Source organism: Xyrauchen texanus, chromosome 1 (genome assembly GCF_025860055.1).
Source record: "Xyrauchen texanus isolate HMW12.3.18 chromosome 1, RBS_HiC_50CHRs, whole genome shotgun sequence".
Classification (NCBI taxonomy): domain Eukaryota; kingdom Metazoa; phylum Chordata; class Actinopteri; order Cypriniformes; family Catostomidae; genus Xyrauchen; species Xyrauchen texanus.
In genome coordinates this window covers 32296863-32324187 of record NC_068276.1, presented here as the reverse complement: position 1 = coordinate 32324187, position 27325 = coordinate 32296863, and the positions used below count along the sequence as shown (strand labels likewise).

Sequence of the window (27325 nt, the reverse complement as noted above, 5' to 3'; positions counted from 1 at the left end):
GGAGGAACTCTTTATCATGAATCTAACTGGTTAAGTTAGCAAATGAGTGTTCCAGATACATAAAAGACAGTCATTCAGAACACAAGTGCTGAAATTACATTTCCACTTGTGTTCTTGTAACTATTTAATTTATTTCGTCCTTATTATTTATTTGTAGAAACACCCATTATTGTGTTGAAAGTATTATCTTCAGAAAATAACCAAAGGAATAGGGGCCTGATTCACAAAACTTGCTTAAGATAATTCTGCTTAACTTCACATCTTCTTCTTAAATTCTAACTTAAGAAATGTTACCAATATTCTGTATTCCCAAAACAATTTCCTAAGAAAGATTGTTCTTAACAAAAACTTGTTCTTAAAACTTTTTTCCTCAGAAATCATCATAAATAACACCTTAAAGTTAGGCTAACCACCACACAGTTATCCTAAATCCCTAAAGGTAAGATGTTTGATGAATTTACTGGATTGCTCAAAATGTGACGCAATCTATAATGTTGAGTCAGAAGTCACGATGGACTGCTTATGTAGAAATGTGATTTTAGACCACAACAAGTTTTTGAATGTTTTAAGTAATTTTTATTTTCCGCTTTAAACCACATAAATGTTATGAAATTCAAACAATCAAAATTGAAGCTTAATTCTTAATGTGGCAGGTCAATTCAATAAAGCGATATCTCTTCGCGATCTTAAGAGTCCATAGAAACATCCAGAATTTACATAAAAAATTATAACAAGGTGCTTGCTACCTCAAATAGGTTAATAGAAAGATCAATTTATCGTTACGATTATACCAGTGTTGATGTAACTTGTTGTATTAGACAAGGCAACCTCATGAGCCTTCTAGAAGACTCAGAAATCAGAAAAAAAGACATTTTGTTGATAATGCCATTTTATTCTTAAGAAAAACAATTAAGATGTTCTTATGAAAATATTTAAGAATTTTTCAAGAATTCCACCTCTTATGAACTTCTTATGATTTATCCTAAGAACTTTTTTTTTCTTTTTGTTTCATAAGAACATTTTCGTGAATCCGGCCCAAGGAATGGGATGGATATTGGACATGCATGCTTCTGTGGGTTATGCAATTTATGAATGGACTGTTACACAATCATAAAGAGAAAGACATTTCTCATTGTAAATTAACTGTTCTTTTCAACATGCATTTTAGTGCAAAACTCAAACATTTTGGATACAATACATAATCTTTATTCTTTCTGTAGGGCATGATGTCTATACAGACAAAAAAATAAGTTGTTAAACAAATAAAAGAAATATATGAAAGATTGTATTGACTATTTTTACAATATTATATCTGGAATATAAAGGCAATAATCCATTATTGTTATTGGTCTTAATGTTCTATGAACTCCCTGAATAGTGTTTTAAGATTAAACACTTGAAACAAGCAGTTGACTTTGCTGTGCAGACAATTTAGGAAAGTACATTTTAAAAGCTATAAAACTAAAATGTGAAAAATAAATTAAAAAAGTTCCAATAAAGTGCTCCATGAATTTAAAAATATCCTACATGAAAATCTGCTTAAACCACAGATTCCGAGAGTTCTTTTTTATATTATATCTAAACGATTTTACTGCACACATCACATATTCTTGTCAAGCAGCTTAACAAGACACACAGCTGAAAATTACATTTAAAAAAAAAAAGGAAAAAAGAAAACGTTTAAATAATTTCTCATATCCCAGTTTAACCCTACTAGACTCTTCTGTCATTTTTGCCACCTGGGCTGTTTGCAGTCAGAATTGACCGACCTTAGGACATGAGTGGGAAATATCCTAACACAGAGCAATTTTTTTATATATATGTGTTGAATACAATCTATATATCAGCCCCAATGCTGGACGAACACACACAGAAATGAAGGGGTGAGGCTTTAAAACATCAAGAGAGCAAAATATTCACACACACACACTCACTCACTCACTCACTGACACAGAGAGAAAGAGAGATGAATGGGTTAGACTATGACGCAGCCAGAATGCATACACACACACACACACACACACACACACACACACACACACACACACAGAATGCACACACACACACACAATCACATACAGGATGCACACAGTCCCATATACTTACAGAATACAACAACGCCTTTATTATTTCATCAACTAATGGACAACTTAAGGAGTTCTTATTTAAAAAAAAAAAAAAAAAAGAACCTTTCCTATACTTTATTTCTCTTTAAACATTTAATTCAAAAGCTTATTGAAAGGCATTTCAGTTTTTAATTAGCTACAATAATTAAATCTGTCTACTAGAAATCAATATTTTAAAAATCTCAAGTTTAGTTTTCAAGAACTGTTTCCAAACCTGACGATGTATATCTCCAAAAGGAATAAATGTATCAGTTTCAGCCATTGAGTTAGCAGTCAATTTAACTCTTGGTCTGAAGCCAATCTGCAATAAGATATTTGATTGTACATTGTCCTTGGTTGATGTATTGCTCTACAATTAGATTAACTGGGCAAAAAGTGGGACGAACCAGGCTAGAGATGTCGCAGGCAGTAAAGGAGAATTTGTGTTTCGATAGTTTCTCTCAGATCTGATGACCGGATGGGTCAGTATCACGCGACAGCTGTTGTTTGCTTCCAAAAATGGGATTTCAACTTCACTTGGTAAAGTGTTAGACATATCATCTCGCACCTGAACAAATAAAAACAGAGAGAGAGAAAAAGAGAGATGGAAATACTTAAAATGTATCCAAATGAGCTTTGACCATACTGCCTCATTAAAGAGGGAAATAGTTTTCACTTGTTGCAAATGATAGAAAAAGCTATAAAAAAAAAAAAAAAAACAGGTTTAGTGTGACTTCAGATAGCCGTCAAAACTAATTTCTTCTTTGGCCATGGTTCAAATTGAACATTGGGATTAGATCAAAATTCTTCAATTTGGATGAGCAGAACTACTGCAATGGCATTTGGAGAGAAGGTAAGGGAAAAGGTCATGGGAGACATCCTAGACAACCACTGGGAGGGACAGGTTGTACAATGTGCACATAAAAGCTGTAGTATATTTTCATCAGCGATGTTTTCAGAGGGAATAAAAGGGAAATTGGTCATGGTGAATCAGAGTAAGAGAATTGTGATCTGAATATTAAATAACTCAGCAACTTCAGCAACTGAGTAACTTATGAGATGTTCAGCAATGAGAGAGAAAAAGCTGGATACAAGAAGGAACACAAAGTGGTGTGATCATTTGCATAGGATAGCTGCATATGTTGATTGTGAAATAAAAATAGGACGTTGATGTGGTGTTAGAAAAAAAAATGCCTCAGGATAACGTGTGATGTGTGTAGGGTGTGATGTGTGTAGGATATTAGTGGAAATACTGTAACTCATCTGTTCCCTGTTCTGCATTTATTGATAACCAATCAAGTCAGTAAGTGTGGCATCCTCGGCCAAAATCAAGTTGTATTTAACCCAATAGTAAGATGCTGGGTTCAATATACTGTTATGAGAAAGACCAGTGACAGTTCACATCAGACAGTGCTACCCGGCATGATGACGCAAATAGAAACCAACATTTCTATTAGGACACTATGTGTCTGTAGCTTCCTCAGCTTCCTCCATCTATCTGAGTTTGATTTCTGAGTACTCCAGTTCATACAAACAGAGCTGGACATAGAAATGCATCTCCTTTTTCACTTCAAATTCTTCAGTTGTGTTTTGTAAGTTTGGTTTTTCTGTTGTAAATATCTCTGTGATGGTCTGATCATACCAAAATAAATGAGTCTTTGCTTGAATGTCCCATCTCATGGGCAGGGGCATCATAATGAAGGAATAAGAGATGGAATTTCCATGAAGACATGAGCAATTCAAAATGTACTTGTTTTATGGAATCATATGTTATACATAATGTCAGTTGCAAGGGTCAATCAGCAACAGTTTACTATGTATGCTACATACTACTCTTTTTTAATTTTTTTATTTATGTGTACCTTGAGTGACTTGAATCTGAATGTTTAGAATAATAATACTTAAAAAAAAATTATATATATATATATATATATTTATTCCTGACCTTTTCAACCTTTTGGAATACTCTAAGGAAGTTCAGTCTTAGCACTCCTGACAACTCCTCCTCACTCCAGTTTCTTGACACCAGTTCCCCAATTAGAGCTGGATATTTGGATACATCCTCTAGGCCTTGAGGAAATCTGTAATAACACAGACATTCATAAACACACACACACGAGGCATAGGCCTTAATGGAATCTGCCAAAATATTTAATAAACAAACATGCAAGAGACAGAGGATATGTAAAGGTTTGTGAATGGCGTGTGTTCATATTTCTGCAGAATTCTGCACACACAGATCCACAGTAGGCACACATCAACACTGTTGATTCACAGTATCCAGATAAACAGTCAACAAGAATGCACGAACAAATCGCATGAGCTCTGAGATATAAACATTTATTCGGTTGGTTACTTACCCTTGTGCCCCATCAAAGTCTGCTCCAATCCCAATGCTTTCAGCTCCAATCACCTCCTTAATATGATCATAATGATCTAAAATAAACAACATAAGTCTCTGATTAAAAATAAAAAGCTGAAAAACACTTAACACTGACTACATGTCCCTTTATATGATGTACAGTATGTATGTTGTGTTACCAGCCAAATTAGAGACGTCTGCTTCCTTTGAGCATGCTACAAAACTGCTGTAGAAGTTTACCATGATAAGCCCGCCATTTTCTTTCTAGAAAGAAAACTAATAACGATCACACTTTACAGTAAGGTTCCATTTGTTAAAATTAGTTAACTACATTAGTTAACATGAATTAACAATAAAAAAAAGTTTACAGCATTTATTAATCTTGGCTAATGTTAATTTCAATGTAGTTAATTTTAACTCAGATGAGTGCTTTAGGGATCTATGCCTGTTATAGCACAATGAATAATGGTCTCACCAGGAGCAGTAGCAGGTCATCAGGTACATTGCGAGTGTTGTTACAGATAGCATGGGCTGAGGAGTGGCTGAAAATAACTGGAGCTGTAGAATGCTTCAGCACTGCTCTGGCTGTCTCCCAAGACGTATGGGACAGATCAATCAGCATTCCTAACCTGTTCATTTCATTCACCACTGCCTGGGAAGAGGAGGTGAACATATACATTTTCTTTTCTCCCAATTTGGAATGCCCAATTCCCACTACTAAGTATGTCCTCATAGTGGTGTGGCTACTCCCCTCATTCTGGGTGGTGGAGGACAAGTCTCAGTTGCCTCCGCTTCTGAGACTGCCAATCTGCGGATCTTGTCATGTGGCTCCTTGTGATTGACACCGCGGAGACTCCACATATGGAGGCTCATGCTACTCTCCGCAATCCACGTACAACTTACCACGTGCCACATTGAGAGTGAGAACCACTAATCACAACCACAAGGAGGTTGCCCAATGTGACTCTACCCTCCCTAGCAACCGGGCCAATTTGGTTGCTTAGGAGACCTGACTGGAGTCACTCAGCACACCCTGGATTCGAACTCGAGACTCCAGGGGTGGTAGTCAGTGTCGATACTCGCTGAGATACCCAGGCCCCCCGAACATATACATTTTCAACTAAATGAATTAATTAATTTATCACCAGTGTAAAGCATTTGATTCTGATCCATTCCTTTCAAACCAGGGGAGTCAGGGTATCTCTAGATCCATATCAAAATTGATTTACTGTGTACATATGATGTTAACCAAACTTCAACATCAGTTCCAATGCAAATACCACTGCAAAATGAGGTCTAAATATTTGTTCATGTTTTACTGTTTGGAAGTCCAGAAATGTTTGAAGGTTGAAATGGATTTTAAAGTGTTGATGTTTCTTTTTCATATACATACATATGACATGTAAAATAAGTTTGCTGTTCCCCATCATTGTAAGGTTTACATAGGTCACTATCGGCCAAATCCATCAACAATTTAACATAAATATGCTCAGAAAAATACAAAACCCCATACTACAAAGATTATCTTGAACAACTGTGCAAACAGGTTATAGAAATCACCATCTTAAACATTTAAATAACTCCAAGACCAAAGGCAAATATTTTTAACCATAAAAAGGCAAAAAATAAAGATGTCTTCAAATTGAATTGTGGCTCTGGTCTTTGGGTTCAAAACAGGGCAAAACAAAGGGATCTCCAAATATAGAAGAGGATGAAAGGCCTGTTATAGAGGGTCAAACTCTAACTATCTTGTATTTAACTTTATCTTAATCCACATCTATTGTGTTTAACTTTTACATTGATTTAATATCTTATGTCTGTTGAGAAGGAACCCTTACCTTCCCAAATTCTGTCAGGCTATTGTTCTTCCGCTGGTAGTATGGGTAATGTCTAGATGAGCTCTCAGCCCTACACATTTTTGGAGAGAGTTGCAAACAATAAATGAAGCATAAGAAAAGGAATATTTACCGAACAGCAGGTGTGTAAATAAAGTATGTGTGAGTAGTACTCCTCTCAAACATTATAAAAATACAAGTTTGAAGGACTGCACATATTTTTATTAGGGTATAATATATTCATGAGAGAGCATTTACCACGGTGTGTTGCAGGTGTGTGTAAGGGTCATGGATCTTACTCCAAGCTGGTAGAACATTCGCAATGCTGGTAAACTGCTGTCGATGGAGTGACCTCCCTCCACACTGATGAGACATGCAATTTTTGCACTGTTTCTCATTCCTCAAACAAACACAAAAACATTACGTTAATGTTTATCATAAATATTTGATTACCTTTTCCTGTGGGACACAAACCATTTGCAATATTGTGTAATTCTTTGTTTTTGTGTAATCCTGTATATATTTTTTTTTATTGTCTCCACATCAGTGACTATCATAAATACGCCTCTGGCCCTGTACAACACAAATTCCCCTCTTTTTAGTTAATTTTAAGTCAAAATATGAAAATAGTTAAAAATAAATAACATGGCATTTAAAATAACATTTCATTAATAAAGCTATTGTAGTTCCTATACTACACACAAAGTCAGTTCTAAGAACTCGTATTGAGTGTATACTGGCAGGGCCGGAGTGGGACACATTTTCAGCCCGGGAGTCTAATGCCCATGGCTTCAGTTGTTTATTTCAGAATAAAACAGGCTATTGAAAGATATTTATTTTTAAGAGATGACCAAATTTCAGATATCATGATACATTATAATCGCTAGGTAAAGAAGCATAAACAAATTGTTGTCAGTGCAAATATTTAATTCTCGAATTATTACATTCTGATGAAGGTTTACAAAGAATAACTTTTTTTCTCTTTGGAATTCCTTGCACAGTCTTAATCTCCAACAAAATCACAAACCCTTTGTCAACAATAACGAAGACGAGATTAAAATGGCGCATTGTGAAGATAATTAAACAATTTTGTTAAAGCATGTTAAAGCGCTGACAAAAATATGACGAGATAAAAATGTGCAAGTTATAAACAGACGAAGAAACATCTTGACGATTTGTATATAAAAGAAGATATTAAATATAGATTCATCTAATACAGTGATCCAGTATGTTTAGCGATTTATATGCTTGAGCTGCATGACTTCAGTGCCGATTAGAATGAATGACTAAGTGCTCCTGAGACATTGAGCTTCTTAGCCTGTTTTTGACAAACTTCAGTGTTGAGAAGCTTCTCTCACAGGCGACCTGAGTGATTGGGATAGTCAACAGAAACTTATATGCCAACCCAATTACATGGTCTGCATCAGTGAGAAGGTTGTACTGTGAGAGAATGAGATAAACACAAATGGCACAGTTTTTGCAGCAGGAACAGGTCCTGTTCTCCAGCTCTTCCTCTGGTTCCATATACAATGGTCCACCTGTATCCTCCTCATCTCCTACCAGCATACCTGTCCTTACAATGTAACCCTTCAGAGGGGACTTCTTCAGTCTCTCCCACTGGAATGTCAAGCTAGACAGCTCAGCATGCAATGTGCTAACAGTGGCTCTATCATCAAATTTAAGCAGACACTTAGGGAGCTTAGTTGCCTTAATTTGAACACAGTTTTTAGGGTCCAGACAAGCAAAATCTGTTAAATGTTTTGCATTTGCTGAAAACCTTCTATGTATGCTACCTGATCATCTTCTGAAAGGTCTCCAGGCATTTTTTTCTTTTTTCGGACCCGTTTCTCTGGAAGTGCAGTCTGCACTTCTAGCTCAAAGCTGTCCTCCTCATGCAGCTTTTGATTGGCCCAACCCACAAACTCATCAGCTGCTACTTTCACTCCCTCAAAGTCTCTGATACATTTGTTAAGGCGGTCCTTTGTCCCCTCAATCAGATGCTGAGCTGCTAGTATATCCTTTCCCTTTATCTGTAGGTACTTGGAGAGGGGGGATGTATGCTCAAAAATGTAGAGAAAGGTTTGAGCAATGAGGATTGTTTCATACTCATACAAGGGCTTCAATGTATCCCTTTGCTTTGACCCTCACTGTTGGCTTCATACTCCTATCTCCCTCAAATAAGGTGAGAGTCAGCAGCAGGTAAACATACAGAGCATCCTGAGGCTTACCAAGACCTTAGTCTGGTCTTTGGCCCACCATCTGGTTTCCCCTATTGGGCAGAGTCTCCTGTGACGTTTGTCATCACTTATCTTTTCCCTTCTTTTCTCTGAGGAAAACTGCAACATCATTAAGCAATGAAAAAAGAGATGTATTTCTACAACACTGCCTGTTGGGTCTGCCAATACCAGATTCAGAATATGTGCATATATTTTCCAGTTGATGCTTCACAGTCTACCACAGCAACCAATCGATCATGAATGGCATATGTAACATATCTCAAAATGACTGCACATTGGTCTTTTGAGGTGATATCTTGGGTGCAGGGATGTAGGAGGCTAAACGCACGTAAACGCCGTTTACGCACCTCCCAAAATTCGGAAATAGCATTTACCCACCTCCAAAGTGGGTTTATCCACCTCTAAATTGCGTTTATCCACCTCTAATTAGATAGTTCCTAAGCCATTTAAAATTAAGCTTATGTAGTTTTAGTTTCATATTGTTCATTATTAGTTTCATAGGTTGTTAAACCTAAGACGAAGTCTTTCATAATGCGCTGCTGCCAGTGTTTTCCATGCGCGTGCATCGATATTGACTACTTCCAGCTATATACAGCGTGCTGACCTCAAAAATCCAGCTGTATTCTAACAATAACTTAGCTCTCCTTATTAGCTAGGCTCCTTGCATGCTGGCTAATAAGTAATAACTGACAGTGCTGTGTTGGACAGATTTATGCAGCGGTGTTCCATGACGGAGAGAGAGCGCGAGAGAGAGAGAGAGAGAGAGGGACGAGTGCTGCGCGAATGCGCTACGGCTCTCTGCAATCAAATACGATTTTAAATAGGCTTAGTAAAAAATACAAAATAAATCGAAAATCAATGTGTGGTGGTCAGCGTTGATATTGTGGCGGGCCGCCACAAATAAATGAACGTATGGGAAACCCTGGCTGCATTACTGTCAGTGTTGACCAATCAGCAGGAAGCAGCAGACTGCATCAAGATTCATCCATCACTCACTAGCCCAAACGTCTCATGTAAAAATGGATATCCGGCAATTTTTTAAGCGCCGTCAAAACAGCAGTCCTCCACCTCCTGAGGCCAGCAAACGGCCTCAGCTACAATCCCAAAGTGAGTGAGCTTGGAAAACAGTACTAAACTTCATGTTTTTGAGGTTAATTTGGTTAGATTAATAGATAATTAGATTCATGTCACACTGTATATTATTTTGTGTTCAAAATGGAACTTCTATTGTCTTTCTTCTGTTAATTACAGAAACTGAGTTTTCTTAAAATTAAAATATGTGGCACCAGATTCATTCTTCTGTCGTTAATCTGCACTATTTTACTATCTAATCTATTTTGATAATCAATTAGTCGGGTTGAGTCATTTTTTAAGACAAAAGTAAAAAAATATTTGATTCCAGCTTGTTAAATGTGAATATGTTCTAGTGTCTTCTCTCCTCTGTGACAGTAAACTGAATATCTTTGAGTTGTGGACAAACCGAGACATTTGAGGACGTCATCCTCCTGGGCTTTTGGGAAACACTGATCCACATTGTTCTGACATATTATAGACCAAACAACTAAGTGATTAATCGAGAAAATATTCAACAGATTAATCGACTATGAAAATAATCCCAAATCCCTATTTATTATGTACAAGTGCATTGCATTGGAAGCCCTGGATATAAGCCTCCCTCTCTATCTCTCTTAAATATTTTTGTTCTCTCTGTTTTGTCATTTAGTAAACTTTATAGATTTCAACCATATTATTCCTTCTTGGGTCTCTTTAACAAGAACTTAGATTAATGTATGAATTGAATAGTGATTGTGTGACCTATGATGAGGGAACAACCAGTGATACCCTTGGTAGTACCATCAAATGATAGCCTATAGCGATGTCATCAGGATACACATACACCGGTAGGCAGTGGTCCACCTTACCGGGTGACCACGTCATGGTCCACCAGAATTTATAGTTTACCCACCTCTTTTTTTACCACTACACCTCTGCTTGGGTGGTATCTGAAAACAAGCCAGTCTGTTTAACCTCACCTGCAATTGTGCCCTTTATAATTTGGCTGATTACATCCACAGGAAAGTCACAAGAGAGCCTCTGCCCTTTGCCCCAATGTCATGGTGCTTCTTGCTTTGTTCAATACAAGTGTTCAAGTACTGTTGAAGACACATATCATACTTGCTTAAGAGTATTATCAACTCTAGAAAGTTGCCATTATTGACTGCAGTGTTTTCCAATGTATACAAGCCTCTGCTTTATCTCCTCTGTAACTAAGTCCACATTTGCCAATTATTTTTGTGACATCTACTATGCGCTCCATTACCTGGTGCTTTTTTTTACTTGTTCATAATGTAAAGACATTTGGTTTCCAGTCAATAGACTTTTCACATCTGCCTTTTTAGCCATTAGAAAGTAAGCATCTGCACTATCTCTGTGGACATGACATTTCTCATGCTCCTCAATCCTCTGATGAACATGTTTCCATGCATTCATACCTCCCATTATGAAAGGACTATCACCTGCAACAGGTACAGAGAATTAGTTTTTCCATTGTATGTCAACCACTTGCGGTTGGTTCCATCCTTTCTGTTATAACCTTTTACTATGTGATGTTTTGGTGGCTGTTGAGGATGATAACTGAAAAACATGTCCTTTGACTGAGGATGATCAAAATAATCAAACTTATCAGTCTCCTCATCTATACAACTAGCATTTGCTGGTGGCTCAGGGACCTTCTGCCTGACTGCTGTTGTCTCACTGAAGATCTCTGTCCCTGGGCCTGTCTCTTTCCTTTTCTCACTTCCCCAAGCTTATCTGCATTAAACCACAATCACATTAAAAATAAGTCAAAAGGCTAAAAGCACTGAAATGTCATTGAAACAGATAATAATAATTTGGCACACGACATCCTCCAATGCCAATGCTTTTTTTTTAACATGGCTTTTTTAGCTCCTCCTGAAATCTTTTTACAATCCATTTATCATTCCCGCGATTATCTCACTCGGCGCTCGCCAAGGCATGTAACGTCGGTGTGTGTGTGTGTGTGTGTGCGTGCGTGTGAAAGCAAAGAGATAGCGGGCGAGTCTGCCGGGCCAATTTATGAGCAGACAGAGCGGCACACTGGGAATTGTCCCGATGACTCTCGCGACTGGATTGCCTTTATCATATAGTTGTCTGATAAGTGATCCTTAAAGTTGATCTCAATGATCCAATACCACCATCCTTCTAGATTACATGAATAGTAAGTGAATTCAACCTAAATAATTTGTGGTTCATTGGAGCTAATTATACATATGCCTTGTATATTTTTATTTCAGACCTCAAACCAGTAAAGATATTAACAAAGAGTTAACTTAGACTTAGAAACAATTAAGACTGAGGAACTTCTAAAATGTCTCGGGTTACATGTGTAACCCTTGTTCCCTGAAAAAATCCTAGTAATGACCGAGCTGTGAATAATGTGTGTAACACGTCAATGAACATTGACCGGAATTTATAGCCTCGGCTGATGTACTCATTAGATGCACCTGAGGCCAGGCTATAAATGGATGTGTCACCAGGTGTCATCAGATACTTCTTTTTGAAGAGCAGTCCTGGGACGTCCCAGTGCGGCAAAGAAGCACAGCATCTCGTTCCGCTTTTTCAGGGAACAAGGGTTACACATGTAACACGAGACGTTCCCTTTACAAAAAGCTTCATTTTGATGATGTGCTGCTAAGCGCTATGGGGAACGCAATACCCACGCCGCCGCACTGGGGGCTGTCCGGACCCCTACGGTTGTGCAGTGTACTCACAAAATGCGAGAGGTCTCAGACATGAGCTTGAGATGTCGACTTAATTGCATAAGAGCCCGGAGTAGCATAAACATCTAAACCATTACACATTTTAATGAATGTGTGTTTAGAGGACCAGCCTGCCGCATCACAAACTTGTTCAGGCATGAACGGAGATGTCGACTCAAGGGCATAAGAGCCCGGAGTGCAGAACATCCAAACTATAGAAGTCCAATGAATGTGTGTGGAGATGACAACCTGCCGCATTACAAACTTGTTTATGCATGGGCTGAGATGTCGACTCAAGGACATAAGAGTCCGGAGTAGCAAAGCATCTAACCCATAAAGAACCCTATCGCAACACAAACTTGCTGCAGAGGGAGACCTCTAGCCAAGGTTTTAGAGGAGGAGAGCCCTCTGGTAGAGTGTGCCCTAAAACATAATGCCGAAGCTTGACCACGCGCCTCGTAGGCCCGGGCAATAATGAGGATGCCTCTTAGAGGGCACCCCGCCCACCAAGCTGTGGCAAACCGCAGTGGCCACATAGAACCTGGCAGTGGCGAGGCAAGTGCCCGCTGACAGTTCTTTCTACAGAAAATCCAGAACTGAAGCAAACTGGCAGTTAGCTGGTTCTGTAATATAAACTTTAGTAGAAAGAAACGCATGCAGGCGCATTTGTGCTATGTATGTGTCACCACGATAAAGGGGGGGGGGACTGGGCGACTCGGGGAAAAGTAGAGGAGACATTGCCCTATCAACAGAGGCGAAGAGGTCCTCTTCTGCCCTGAAAAATCTACCCAGATCAGTTCCAAGTGGAGGGAGCCCTAGCACTTGAAATGGTCTCGATAACCTCAAGAGAAAACCCTGTGAACCCCATTTGGTACCCTTAGGGGCCAGACATGAAAGGTTTCACAATTCTGGCCAAGGATGAGAAGGTCCTCCCTGTTCGGAATCGCCCAAGGCGAGTCATCGAGGAGAGGTATTAACTCTGAGAAACATATCCTGTTCGGCCAGCGCAGCACCATTAAAAGGAGGCAAGACCATTGCTGGTGAACATTGCCAAGACTCCCGGGAGCAGAGAAACCGGGGAAAAAAAACGCATTCAGATGCATTCTGGGTCATGTATGTGTCTTAACATCCAGACCCAAAGGGGCTAGGTGATTTCAGGGAGAAGTAGAGGAGACATTGCGCTATTCATAGAGGCGAATAGGTCCTGTTCTGCCCTAAGATCTAACCCAAACTTGTTCCAAGTGGAAAATTCTCAGCATTTAAAAAGGTCTCGATAACCTCAGGAGAAAGCCCTGTATCCCTCAGTTGGTACCCTTAGGGGCCAAACATGAAAGATTCCACAATTCGGGGCAAGGATGAAATATTGCCCTGTGCCTGAGATAGAAGATCCTTCCAGTTCGGAATCGCCCAAGGCGAGCCGTCGAGGGAAGAGATTAGCTCCGATAACCAAGCCCTGTTCTGCCAGCGCGGTGCTATCAGTAAGCGGCAAAAACCCTTGCTGGCGAACTCTGGGCAACTACTACCTTAGGGTGGAGTTCTTAACTCCCCCATTGGTATTTTCTGTCTGGACAGTAAATCTGCTCCAACATATGGGCATCCAGGGATATAAGTGACCTGAGTGACAGGAGCTTGCCCTGGGCCCTATGGAGAATCCGACACGTCAGAAATACAGCTGACAAGAACGTGGGTCTCCTTGATGATTTATGTAAGAGGCTACCGCTGTATTGTCCACCCGCACCAAGACATGACAGCCTCAGGAGTAGGTATTTCCGGGCCAGAAATACAGCCATCAACCCGAGACAGTGACTGTGACAACCAAGCTGACGACCCTCCTATCCCCTTAAGCTGGACGACCACTTAGGCCACTACCCCGCCCGTCAGGGAGGCATCTGTCATTAGCAGCCTGCGACATCAAGATGCACCTAGAGTGGGACCCAAGGCAGAAAACCGGGGTCTGAACCACATAGAAAGGGAACGAAGCCTGAGGCGCGTAAACCTTATTAGCCTAGGGGTTTTGGCCCTTGGAAGAAATCCCCTGGCTTTGGGCCACAACAAAAACGGTCTCATGAGCAGAAGGTCCAGAGGGATCACCGAGGACGCGGTCGTCCTGAGGCCTGGAAATCGTTGATACTGATAACAGTGCAACCTTGACCTAGCCTGACTTTGCTCAGGGTGATCTGAATGGACTCAATCCTAGCAGGAGACAGTTGTGCCCGCATTGTGATTGAACTCCATACGATGCCCCGATAGACAGTGTTCTGAGTGGGAGAGAGGACGCTTTTCTTGGCATTGAGCCTCAACCCCAGAGAAACAGATGAGCTAAGATGATGTCCCTGTGCTGAACTGCCAGTTCCTGGAACTGCGCTAGGATCAGCCAGTCGTCAGCTACATCATGCATTGTGAATGTACGGGTAAAAAGGGCTAGGCCGAGTGAAAGAACCTGACACTGGAAGACTTCGCCCCCGGAAGCGAACCTCAGGAACTTTCCATGTTGTGGCAGAACTTCTAAATGAAGTATAGAAGTGCGTCATAAGATCGATGGTGACCAGCCAAACGAGTTGTAGGGCTTGAGACACGACCATCTTGATAGGCATCATCTAGGACTTGAAAAACCCACGGGCAGTTCAAGCTTTAAGATCTAAGCCAGATGCCACCCCTCACCCTCTATGGGAAATGGGAAGTATTTAGTGTAATAACCTAACTCGCTCTCTGGAAGGGGAACACATACCATGGCCCCTTTAACCAGGAGATTTGAGTTTTTTTTTTTTTTTTTACATAACACGCCTTTGAAACACGGAAAAGCGGCAAGTGAATTAAATCCTGACACCCTTATAAGATTCACAGAAAAAATATATCTGGCAGAAGTTTACACGCTGCCAGGATCTCTGAGATGGGTATTAGGTTTTAACACTTCCTGTTGAGGGGTTGTCGAGTGTTTTGCGTCCTGAATAAAATTCAGGAACAGCGAAAACACCCAATTTTGACGGAAGCCTCTGCAACCCGAAACACCAAGAGGTGGCGGGAATGGAGGGGCTTCAAGGGGGTACTGGGAGGGGTGAAGTGTAGCACGTGCCCCATCCCGAGGGGCGCTACCCCCTAATCTAGGTGCAAGACCATCAGGGTTTTCTCTTACTAGAAATTATAGTCTTGAGGTCTTGCTTCGGGGGCTGGCGAGGGTGGAGAGACTGTCCCCAATCCCTGGGAGGAGGAGCATGACTCGCCACGCTTTGCTTTTGAGCCTCCCTTCAGACAGGACCGAGGCGGGTCTGAGGCTTGCTCGTCAAGCGCAGAACCCACACTCAGGTCATCCAGGAGGTCAGCCTGGTACGCCTGTAAAACAGCATAGTGTGACGATGCCGAGAGATAGCCAGCAAGCGTCTCTCTGACCGGCAGCATCACTGAATACCACCGTGCCTCAGCACCCACGATAGTCAAATATAATGACGTTGAGGGTATGTATTTTTTTTTTTTAGGGGTTTCTGCATGAGCGCGAAAGCTCTTCATGGATGTTATCAAAGAAGGGAAGGGACTCATGAGGCGTTCCCTTTCTTAGACTGGAAGATAAAATCTATCCCCTAATTTGGAGGGTTTGGGGGTCTCTTTTTTGCGTGGCCAGTCCAACTGGAGTCTGGCAACGCACGAGTAACAACATCGAGCAATTCCTCCGTAGATTTTTTTATCGCGGACGGAAAGCTCGGAGGCGAGAAGAGAATTGTGATCCTCCTCATGAGCCGAAGAAGCCTCGGAACGTGCTTCGAGATCATGTGAAGGACCAGCTGGGTTTGGGGAGAGAGCGAGAGAAAGGGATAAACCCGTCTCTTGCTCCTCAGCCAAATCCATGCAAAAGCCCCACAAACGATCTCTTTTTTGGATTTTTTTTCTTAGTGCTGACTCCCGGAAGCAAGCGAAGCGAGCGCGAAGCACTTTGCCTGAAAGCAAATTGCACCCGCCCTGCTGCAACGCGAGAGCAGTGTGCTCTTCCCCAAACAAACCCTTTTCAGCTATAAAGCGAGAACACGCATCGTTTGTGGCTTTCAGTCATTCTCTCTCTTTTTTTTTTTTATATATATATATAATATATATAACATGATATTTTCTAAACAGAAGAGAAAAGAGAAAAGGTTTACAGCACACTGCCTAACAAATTCTAACTCCTAACAGAGGAAAGAAAGTTTTGATAGGGTTTGTGAAACACACAGCCACAGAATCGTTTTGAAAAAAAGAGTTTCTGACGACACCTGGTGACACATCCATTTATAGCCTGGCCTCAGGTGCATCTAATGATTACATCAGACGAGGCTATAAATTCCGGTCAATGTTCATTGACGTGTTACACACATTATTCACAGCTCGGTCACAACTAGGATTGTTCCCCATAGCGCTTAGCAGCGCAACATCATAGTGAAGCTTTTTGTAAAGGGAACTATCTGCCCTGCAGAGTACAACATCTACTTTCCACAGAACTCTTGCACAGAATTCTGTGTGTGATATTTGAAATGCAAGGTGGTTGTTTTAGAATGCCTCAGGTGCACTTCATGGGGCATATCATGTTGAGTGAGGATACAGTATCCTCAGGCAAGTAGCTGGGAGATTGCACATGCTCTCTTCTCATTTCACATACACAACAAGTGGATGCAAGAATTTTGTTAATTGGAATGGGTTGAAGATTATGATTTCAACAATATCTTTGGAAATAGACTTCTGTAGTCTGTTTGTGAGGATGGAAGCATGTTTATGTCTTTAAGCATTCCAGTAAAGAGTTCCATTGGAGAGACATAAAAGCTGAAGCAACAATTTGCAATGTAACAAAGAAAATATATGACATGAATTCAATAAATTGACATGTATGTATCCTGTGTTTATGGGGCTGGAATCACAGAGGCTATTAATTTCTTCATTAATATAGTGATGCTGTAACAAACAAAAGTATCCAGTGTTTGTTTGGAAAAATAAAATGAACACAACTAGACTAAGACCTGTCAAGAATAGAAGCAATTCTATTAAGATTTTCAGCTGTGGGCAGACTCTGGCAAAGGTTGTGATTTTCTTTCTTGTTGTTTTCCCTTAAAGTCTCAATAAAATCATAGTCTACAAGCGATTTTGAGATAACATACACATTTATAAACTTCCTAATATTGCAGCAGTGCTTGAAGTGGAAGAAACAAAGTGCAGGTACTCTTCATGTTAGTATTAGATTATAATTTTATTTTATTATTTATTTATTTATTTTTGGTAAATGATACTCGGACACCACTTTTATTCCCAACATATTTTTATTTTAAAATAAATTATTAAATTTGGGGGTTACTATATGCTCTTCAACTACTTCCTTCGGGAGCTAGATTATCCAGGTGAAAACACAATGGGGGCCAAATATTTTTTCCATATTTTTCTTACCTTACATTTTCAATAAACATGAAAAACAAAACACTGTTAATACTGTGTGTTTGTTTACATAAAAAAAAGTTTCAATTCAACATATTTTAAGGTCTGGCCATAAATTCCATTTTAGGATCTGGCTAAAGAACATAAAGGACCCCACACCCTCAAATAACCAATAGGTTTCGATTAACTACTTTGAAAATAAAAAACATGCACTACAATGTAGGATTATTGTTTATGAAAACCTGAGGAAGAACATTTAGATCTGCTAAAGTCTGTATATCTTTGACAATATCAACCCACACGAGAAAACAATGGCAATCTAACATAGAACTGTCTTTTTAGATAAAATAATTAAAAAATGCAATGCCTGTTCTTCACTTTTCTCTATTTTCCTCCAATTCAGGAGGGGAAAATAAGCCTTTCCTTGTTCTGCACATATGGTGAATTTGTGCAGGAGACAGATATTTGTGCAGATAATCATTGGTAAATGGAGAAAAACAATTATTTGATGATGTTCAGGATTGAGAACTCTGACACACGTCTGATTATAGAACCAAACACAGTAAGGATATATGCATGTATGCAGGTTTAATGATGCTTCACGTTATTACTTTGGAGCATGACTGACCCTGAACAGATGAGACATGCCCCTTTAAAACTGGAAGAATAGTAAATAAAAGCAAACGTTTATGTGCATTTTCTTCAAAGGTTCGGTTTTCATCATCAATTTCTCTTTTGTTGAAAAAGGCTGTGCATATGAGCTGACATCACTTCTGTAACAGCTGATAGGTATTTTTTAAGTCTGTAGTTTTACTGCACCTGCTAAGCCATTTGTAAAAATACATTTGATTAATTAAGACGTGATAAAATGTGCTCACCTTAAAAGTTGCTGGTTCATGTTTTAAAGAGCAGTGTAACTTAACTTAGCCCAGACAAGCTTAAAAATTTGCACTCCGGTCCGAAACTGGAACACGGATATTTTCTGATGACCGCTGATACTGCTGCACATGCCGCTGAGTGTTGTTAAACTCACCACTGAGATTTGTGCAGAGATCGCTTGAATGTTTAGACTTAAAATAAATAAATTACATTGTACCGGGAGACTCTGAAAAGAGGTGGTGCACAAGAATAACTGCCAGTACTCTGTTGACTAAATTAGAAAAGTGCAGGAACTGCGTACAGGTGAGTACCCGGCTACTTCAAGCACTGTATTGCAGCATGCATGATTTAATATGTTAAAACTAAAGGATAGTATTGACTGAATTCCTCAAATTGATCAGCATATCCTTTAAAACATCAGACAGGCCTGTTCAATTACAGGAAAGGGAAAGTGTTCTTTTTGAGGGGTGGGGGCAACAGTACCTCCAGCTGTCATGACCAGTTCCAACTCTTGGTTTTCAGTACACAGACGACGAATGACATCAATCTGTTCCATAGTCAGTCTGACAGCATCCTTATCCTGAGCCGTACATAACACATATGCTGCAAAGACCTGACAAACATAAAGTGCTTAAGTCTCTCCAATCAAGCACGGATTACAGAAAGATGCAACTGGGCACTCTTGTGGGCCTTTTTTAGAGCAATTGGAGGTTTCAGTGGAAATTATGTCAAAATACATGATAGGGTAAGAGGAGGAGAGTGCAGATAATCAATAGAAAGTTGTTTTAACGATAGATATTTGCTTTAGAAAATATTACCAAGATAAGTATTTCTATCAAAATTACATTAAAATTTCTGGCATAAACTCAAAAATAATGTGAAAGCCACCAAAGCATACAGTATGTTGAAATATGCTATGTAATTGTTATGTTATGTAATTTTCAAACAATATAACAAATATAACAATAACAATGAATCTCTAAAAACCCAACAATCATACAATGCCTGTGGAACCACACAATTTAGAAGTGGTGTGTGACTTTGGGGAGTCAGGGGCAGAATAGCTTTGGACCTTTTGGTCTATGTCCAATAATTAAAGCAAAGTGTATTATTTCTAATGGTACACAAATAAGAGTTACTATAACTAGCAGATGACTGAATAAGACAAAACTAAAAATATTGTTAGGATCAAGCAAAAAAAAAATTACCTGTCCTCCAACATGACCAGCAGTGAGGCGAGTGATATCTGTAGCCACTTTAGGAATATTGTGCGGATTGAGCTGACTCAGTTTGTTTTTATACTGTATTCGCAGACGTAGTGCCAGGTCATTGTGACTGGGTGAAGAAGATAAGCAGTATTATTTGTGAAATCAGAAGATGTCACATGTGCTGTACCAATTTCATTACAGGTGTTCCTTTGTTATGTGTACAGACACGACTCATTCATCATCCAGTATTCCTGTCACATGTTTGTGTTCAATTTCATGTTTTCATGAATTTGATTTCATGTCTTTTATTTGGAAATGTAGTTACTTGTTTGTCATGTGATTTACTATGTGATTTATTAGTCTAGTCTTTTTATTGGTTCTTGTTAATCTTATCAGATCTGTTTTATCATTGTTTGTCATATTACCCTGTCTATTTATTTTTTAACCCCCTTGTTCTCTTGTTATGGTCGAGTATTCTGTAATGATGTGGCAGGCAAGCGAGACAAGAATGATGAAGATGATAACAAGACAAAGACGAAGTAGGACCCAAATGCAGTTTTTTAGGTAAAAACTGCCAAGTATCCAAAACAAAACAAACACCATGAGCAAAAAACTTGACATTGAAAGTTAGACAAGACCCAAACCGAACAATGTTACATTCACAATCAATACTCAACATCAGACAAGAGAACATGAGGGCTGTAAATACACAGACAGGGGTAACATGACAACCATTGGGAAAACTGCACTGATAACAAGATAAGAAGACTATACACAAGAACCAATCAAAAGACAAGACTAATAAACATGGTGGAACATAATGGTCACATGACAAACAAGAACTACATTTAATAATAAAAGACATGAAATCAAAACATGAAAACATGAAATTGAACAAAAACAGACAAACGTGTGATAATTCCATTCATTAGTATTTCTCTTGAATTTGTTTAATGCACAGATTAAAAAAGATCAAGTAAAAAGTGAGACCTACCCATCGATTAGTGGATATTTTGTCATAATGTCCAGTGCTCTGCTGGTCTCAGATATTACACCATGAAAAAGTGAGAGAAGGGTGCAAATGAACCAGAGTATCCATGGGCCACTGGTGCTTGCTTCTTTGTATATTAACATCATATGATGCTGATAATAGAAATAAGTGATATGAAGTGTTAGGGGAAATTATAAAAAATGTAATTCAATTGTGCTCCATTATTTTTAGTCAATTTGCTCAGAAACAGATTTTGAGTGTTATGCACTAAAATAAAACCTTCATATTACAATATCAGCCAACATTTAAATTATTATATCTTGAAAAGGTTTGGAGTAGAAACATAATAGTTATATCGTTAGACAGCTTAAATTTGATGATAGCGCATATAACTCAAATCAACCCAAAGGTCTAACTTTAATTCTAACTTTAATTTTCCACTTCAAAAATAAATAAATAAAAATGTTCCTCCTCCAAACGAAATGTTACTGTAGCCTACCCATGAATCCCCCATCATCAAATAGACACAAAAAACAGATCACTATTATCAGCATAACAAAGAATTGTCCACTTTGTCTGTCTCATATACAGTACATGTCTTAGAAAATAATGCCATAAATAGTTTTCATTTCTTAATTAACATCATTAACATTTCATGTCCATTAAACATGAAAAAAGCTAAACCAATATTTGGTGTGACCACCTTTGCCTTCAAAACAGCAACATTTAGGCTGTATCAGTTGCTTCTGTTTCTTCATGTAATCCCAGACTGACTCAATGATGAGATCCAGGCACTGTGGGGGCAATACCATCTGTTATAGGGCTTCTTGTTCTTCTTCTATTCAATTCTATTTGCAAAGAGAATGTTGAAATCTAAAATTGGCATTTCGTAATGATACACTAAAAGCAGAATATTTATAATCATCTTAAAACAAATGTTTTTTGTGAAAAATATAATGCGTGGTAGGGAGGGTTACTTCTGAAATGTATTCCATTACAGAATACATGTGGTAAAATTTAATTTGTAACATATTCCATTAGATTACTCAAGGTCAGTAACGTATTCTAAATACTTTGGATTACTTCTTCAGGACTGATAGATTTCTTCACTTGTTTTGACTATAAAAACGTTGCCAATACACCAAGACAAAATACACATGTTAAAAATACATTCTCTGAAAAACATAAATATCTGATGCAGTGTTGTTTCTAAAACAAGATAAATCTAATTGATATTGTTTTAAGGATTTTTACAGGAAAACAATATAAAAATTATTGTTAAGAATACGATTTTTGCCCTAATATCAAAGGTCTTACTAGAAAAAAGAAATTATGATTTAACGTGAATTTTCTTGAATTTGCATTCCCCAGACATTCCCCACCCTCTGACATCCGCACCCAGACCTCTGGAACCTCCAAGTCTGGCCCTTGGATGGGATGCGGAAGATCTAAACAGTCTACCATCAGCCGTAGTAGACATGATCACTCAAGACAGAACTCCCTCAACCAGGTAGTTTTATGCCCTAAAGGGGCACTTATTCACAAATTGGTGTTCTTCCAGATCTGAAGACTCACAGAGGTGCGCAGTCAGGTCAGTGCTCTCATTCCTGCAGGAGAGGATGGAGGGGCGGCTGTCCCCCTCCACCTTGAATGTTTATGTAGCCGCCATAGTGGCTCACCACGATGCAATGGACGGTAAGTTGTTAGGGAAGCATGACCTGATCCTCAGGTTCTTTAGAGGCTTCCAGAGATTGAACCCTCCTAGGCCATGCCTGTTCCTCTCATGGGATCTCTCCGTGGTCCTCACGGGCTTTCAGATAGCCCTGTTTGAGTAGTTGCTAGAGTCATTCAAACGAAAGGCCCTCTCCTTGAAAACGGCCCTCCTGATTGTGCTCACTTCCATCAAGAGGGTTGGGGACCAGTAAATCACAAGAGTGTGAGAGGTCTCAGACATGAGCTTGAGATGTCGACTCAAGGACATAAGAGTCCGGAGTAGCAGGAACATCCAAATTATAAAACTGATGAATGTGTGCAGAGAGGACCAACCTGCCGCATCACAAACATGCTGCAGAGGTAGAACTCTAGCCATTGCTTTAGAGTAGGCGAGCCCTCTGGTAGAGTGAGCCCTGATACCTACTGGCGAAGCTTAACCACGTGCCTCCTAGGCCAGGGCAGTAGTGTCTCACACCCAATGCAACATAGTCTGCTTGGTGGTGGCGGCCCCCCTGTTGCGGCCCCCATGGCAAAGAATTGTTGCCCTGACATACGCCACTGGCTAGTGCAGTGGACATAAGTCTGAAGGGCACAGACTAGACAACGTCTGTGAAGACCTTCCTGCTCCGGGGTTGCAAATGGCGGGGAGCAGCAGGCTTCAAGATTGATCAGGTTTAAGGTCGAGAAAGGCACCTCAGGTGGGTAGTCAGGATGAGGGTGCAAAATTGCTTTGGTCATTCCTGGGGCAAACTCTAAACAGGCTGGCAAAACAGACTCTCTTTAGAAGAGAGATTCTCTTTAGAGAGGTAATCACCATAAGAAACCATCTTGAGAGTCATAACTCTGCCAGACGCTGACTCTAGAGTTTCGAAGGGGGTCTCAACCAGACCCTCAAGGGCTATTGCTAAGTCCCATGAAGAGGTCCTGTTCCTAGCAGGAGGCCACAGTCGCATGGTCTCCCTCATGAACTGATGAGGCGCCGGAGCGCGCTTCAAGATCACGGGAAGGACCAATTGGGTCTGGAGAGAGAGCGAGTGAAAGGGACGGTCCCGTCTCTCTCTCCTCAGACAGATCCATACGAGAGCCCCACGAATGAAGTGTGGGCGCCGACTCTCGGAAGTAAGCAAGGCGAAAGTTCTGACTGGCTCGTGAAGCACACAAACACAGAGTGATCTGAAGACAAAATATCTGACAACGTGCCTGTGACGCATCTATTTATAGCCCTGCCGCAGGTGCATCAAATGATTACACCGGCAGAGGCTATAAATTCCGGTCAATGTTCATTGACTTGTTGCACACATACTCACAGCTGGTCACACCTAAAGCTGTTCCCAAAGCGCTTTTCAGCGCAGCATCAGAAGTGTAGCTTTTTGAAAAGGGAACATAAGAGAGAGAAAAGGCCACGGCTGGCGCGGCCTGATCCCATGCTAGTTATGTTGCTTCCCCCTTCAGGGATGTCGGGACCTATATGATGTCTTTTTGGGCATTGGGGAAGGTTATGTGCAGTCTGATATACCTGCTATTTTTGCATGCAGCAGCTTGCTTGCATCAGCAGTCCACTTAACACGGTTCAGTATTGTGGCATTTTTAGATAAGGACCCCTAATGTCACTGCAACGACACAACGTCAAGTGAGTGACAGAAGGGTAACGTCTCGGTTACTGTCGTAACCTCCGTTCCCTGATGGAGGGAAGGAGACGTTGTGTCCCTCTTGCCACAACACTGTACAAGCCGCTCAAATGGCCGGGACCTTACTCTCGGCTCCTCAGCTCAAAACCTGTCTGAACAGATGCACGCTTCCCTCCTTTTATACCCGTATGTCCGGGGGAGGGGCATGCAAATTCTGTTCAGCAAATTCTGGCCTTTTCTCAAAGATAAGAGGTAACCGAGGCCATCAAGAGAGACCCCTAGTGTCACTACATTGACACAATGTCTTGTTCCCTCCATCAGGGAACGGAGGTTACGACAGTAACCGAGACAGTTTCACCGCTGTTCAAATGCACTTTGGATCGCATCATTTATATGTATAAATGTTTTCCATCTGAAAGGACTAAATATTAAATGAAACAAATGACAATAAAATGCAAAGTAACCTGATCAATAATCAGAATACTTTTTGAATGTACCTGTATTGTAATTGCCAATTATTTATATTGTAACTGTAGTGGAATACAGTTACTTATAATTTGCTTTTTAAATATGTAATTCCATTGCATGTATTCCATATGTATGTATGTACAGTATCAATAATGTCAAAATTAACAAAAGCATAGCCATTCACGAAATGTACTAAAACTAATTAATGCAATAGTGACATCTATTGTTGTTCAATTATTTAATTTTTTGGTAATTATTTTACTGTTTACATTATTGCATTAAAAAGACGATATATTAATTATATATATTTTTAATTCTTTTAGAATTTGTAGTTAATTTAATTCATTTCATACAATCCCAATTCCAAAAAATACAAAAACTATGTATGCAAAATATCAATAATAAAAAAAAATATTTGTAAATTCTATTCACCCTTTGCTTTATTGAAAGCACTACAACAACACATTATTTGATGTATTACCTTGTGAATTTAATATTTTCTAAAATATATGCTTATTTCAAATTGCATGATTGCAACATGCTCCAAAAAAGTTGGGACAGTTGAGCGTTTATGACTGTGTAACATAATTTATACAAATTGCACTTTGGGCAATGAGCGAACCAGTTAAATTTGGCAAGCAGAAATGTCTCCCATTCATCCATTATGCAAGTTTTCAGCTGCAGAAATTACGGTATTGTGCAATTTATAATGCACCACATATTTTCAATTAAAGACAGGTCAGGACAGTAGGCAGGCCAATCTAGCACCCCCCACCAGAGACTATTTATTTATTAGAGATGGGCCACTTCTATTAAAATGAATGGGAAAAATTGGAATGCCCAACCAAGGAGCTATATCACCCAACAGTCAACGGATTTTAGAACAGAAGTCCCACCTTACAGGTAAAAGAGCAAATCACCTTTTAGACAAACATCAATCAACTCAAGAACACGCATGTGCATTAGCTATACAAAATTGTGCGATTTAGCGTAATATGTGGTTAAAAGAAATATGATACAAGTGTTGTCAGATTTTACTGCTGATTTGGAATATGTTGTTAAAACATAGGCTTGACTTGCCGTTTTTTTTTAGATTTAGGTGTTCCCCGATTCAAGTTGATAGGAGCTGCACTGTCATGAATGAAAAAAGCCTCCCTGGAGCATTCCAAATTTGGCCGACAGTGGGCTCACTTGCTAGAAAGACTTTGCCCGCTCCCTCTAATTTTGCAGCCATGCACTTGTAATCCAGGCAGAATGTGCTTGGCATTGTCATGTTGGAAAATGCAGGGACATCCCAGGAAAAGACGTCTGGATGGCGGTAGGCTATTTGTTGCTCCATATTTATACAAACCTTTCTGCATTAATGGTGCCCTCATAGATGCGCAAGTAATTTACATATGCCATGGGCACTGACACGCCCCCACACCATGACTCACACTGGCATTTTGACCTGATGCATATAACAGCTTAGATGGTCATTTTCCTCTTTTATTTGACTATTTGAAATGTGGACTCATCTAGCCACAAAACACGATTCCAGAGTTGTACTTTCCATCTCATATGAAAACCGAGACCAGAGAAGTCTGGACAGTGTTGATGTATGATTTGCATGTTAAAGCTTAATTTGCATCAGTGGATACAGTGCGAATGGTGTTGACTGACAAATGTTTACCCAAGTATTTCTGAGCCCATGTCAAAATATCCATTACAGATAAATTACGTTTTTTATGAAAGTGATGTCGAGGGTTCGGAGATCACACACATTCAGAAGTGGTTTTCGTCTTGCCCTTTACGCACCAAGATTTGACTGGATTCCTTGAATCTTCTAACTATTTTGTGCACAGTAGAGGGTAAAATGTCCAAAATCCTTCCAATTTCACTTTGGGGAACATGGTTCTCAAAGCGCTTAAATATTTGCTAACAAATCTGTTGGCAAATTGGCGAGCCTCCAGCCGCAACCCATCCTTGCTCTTGAAGGACAAGGCTTTTTTTGGAAGGTCCTTTTATACTATATAAACACGATTGCCTCACCTGATTCATATCACCTTGTTATTTCAATGGTCATTGTTATTAGTCCTAAATTGCCCCTGTCTCAACTTTTTTGGAATGTTTTGCAGATGCATCAATTTCAGAAAAAATAAAATAAATAATAATCTTCAAAAAGCTGTTGATTATGGTTTACACATGAAAGCTATCTTGTCTTTAAACTGTTTTTGTTTGAAGACAAGTCAAAGTACGTTTACAAATCAATTATTTTTGTTTTATTGGCATTTTGCATATTGTTCCACCTTTTCTAGAAACCTACCTTACTCCGACTTCAGTAGAGTACAAAGTGTGACAAATAACCCGTCTCCCCAACTCCGTTATACAACACAGCTTCAAAAACAGCATTAAACACGCCCCAAACGCCAAACATGATGTCTATTAAGAAATCATATGTAAAAGACACAACATATTATACATATTAGCACTATTACTTATCGCGTTTGGATGCTTGGCTTCAAGTTCTCATCGACCTGGAGAGATGTCTAGACCGTATGAGGTTATGCGTCTGTAAACTGCTCTTCGTTGCGGAACTTGATGAAACAGGATTTGCTCGTGTGTTGTACACTAGTTTTTCTCAGATTACGGTAAATGCTTTGCCAATCGTAGAAGTGTCGCCCTCTTCTGCGTGTTTTTAAGCACATAAACAACATATGGACGGTATATTGTGAACCAAGACTTTATCACAAATT

The 27325-nt window shown here is 39.6% G+C and overlaps 1 protein-coding gene across 5 annotated transcripts; it reads right to left on the bottom strand.

Moving 5' to 3' along the window:
* Positions 1 to 49: 49 nt before the first annotated feature.
* Positions 50 to 27196, bottom strand: LOC127633014 (dipeptidase 2-like). 5 transcript variants are annotated; one of them, XM_052112040.1, is made up of 12 exons: positions 27068 to 27117; positions 21485 to 21629; positions 20785 to 20933; positions 19791 to 19917; positions 19066 to 19195; positions 6561 to 6702; positions 6306 to 6375; positions 4943 to 5119; positions 4647 to 4731; positions 4466 to 4541; positions 4051 to 4186; positions 50 to 2673 (listed from the first exon to the last, which is right to left on the bottom strand). In XM_052112040.1, exons 3-12 carry the CDS (start codon positions 20925 to 20927, stop codon positions 2482 to 2484), a joined length of 1278 nt encoding a protein of 425 aa, XP_051968000.1. In that variant the 5' UTR covers positions 20928 to 20933; positions 21485 to 21629; positions 27068 to 27117; the 3' UTR covers positions 50 to 2481. The 5 variants fall into 5 exon arrangements, with proteins under 5 accessions (XP_051968000.1, XP_051968069.1, XP_051967867.1 ...); XM_052112109.1 differs by lacking the exon at positions 27068 to 27117 and adding an exon at positions 26896 to 27018 and having other exon boundaries at positions 21485 to 21575; XM_052111907.1 differs by lacking the exon at positions 27068 to 27117 and adding an exon at positions 26896 to 26977.
* Positions 27197 to 27325: the final 129 nt, after the last annotated feature.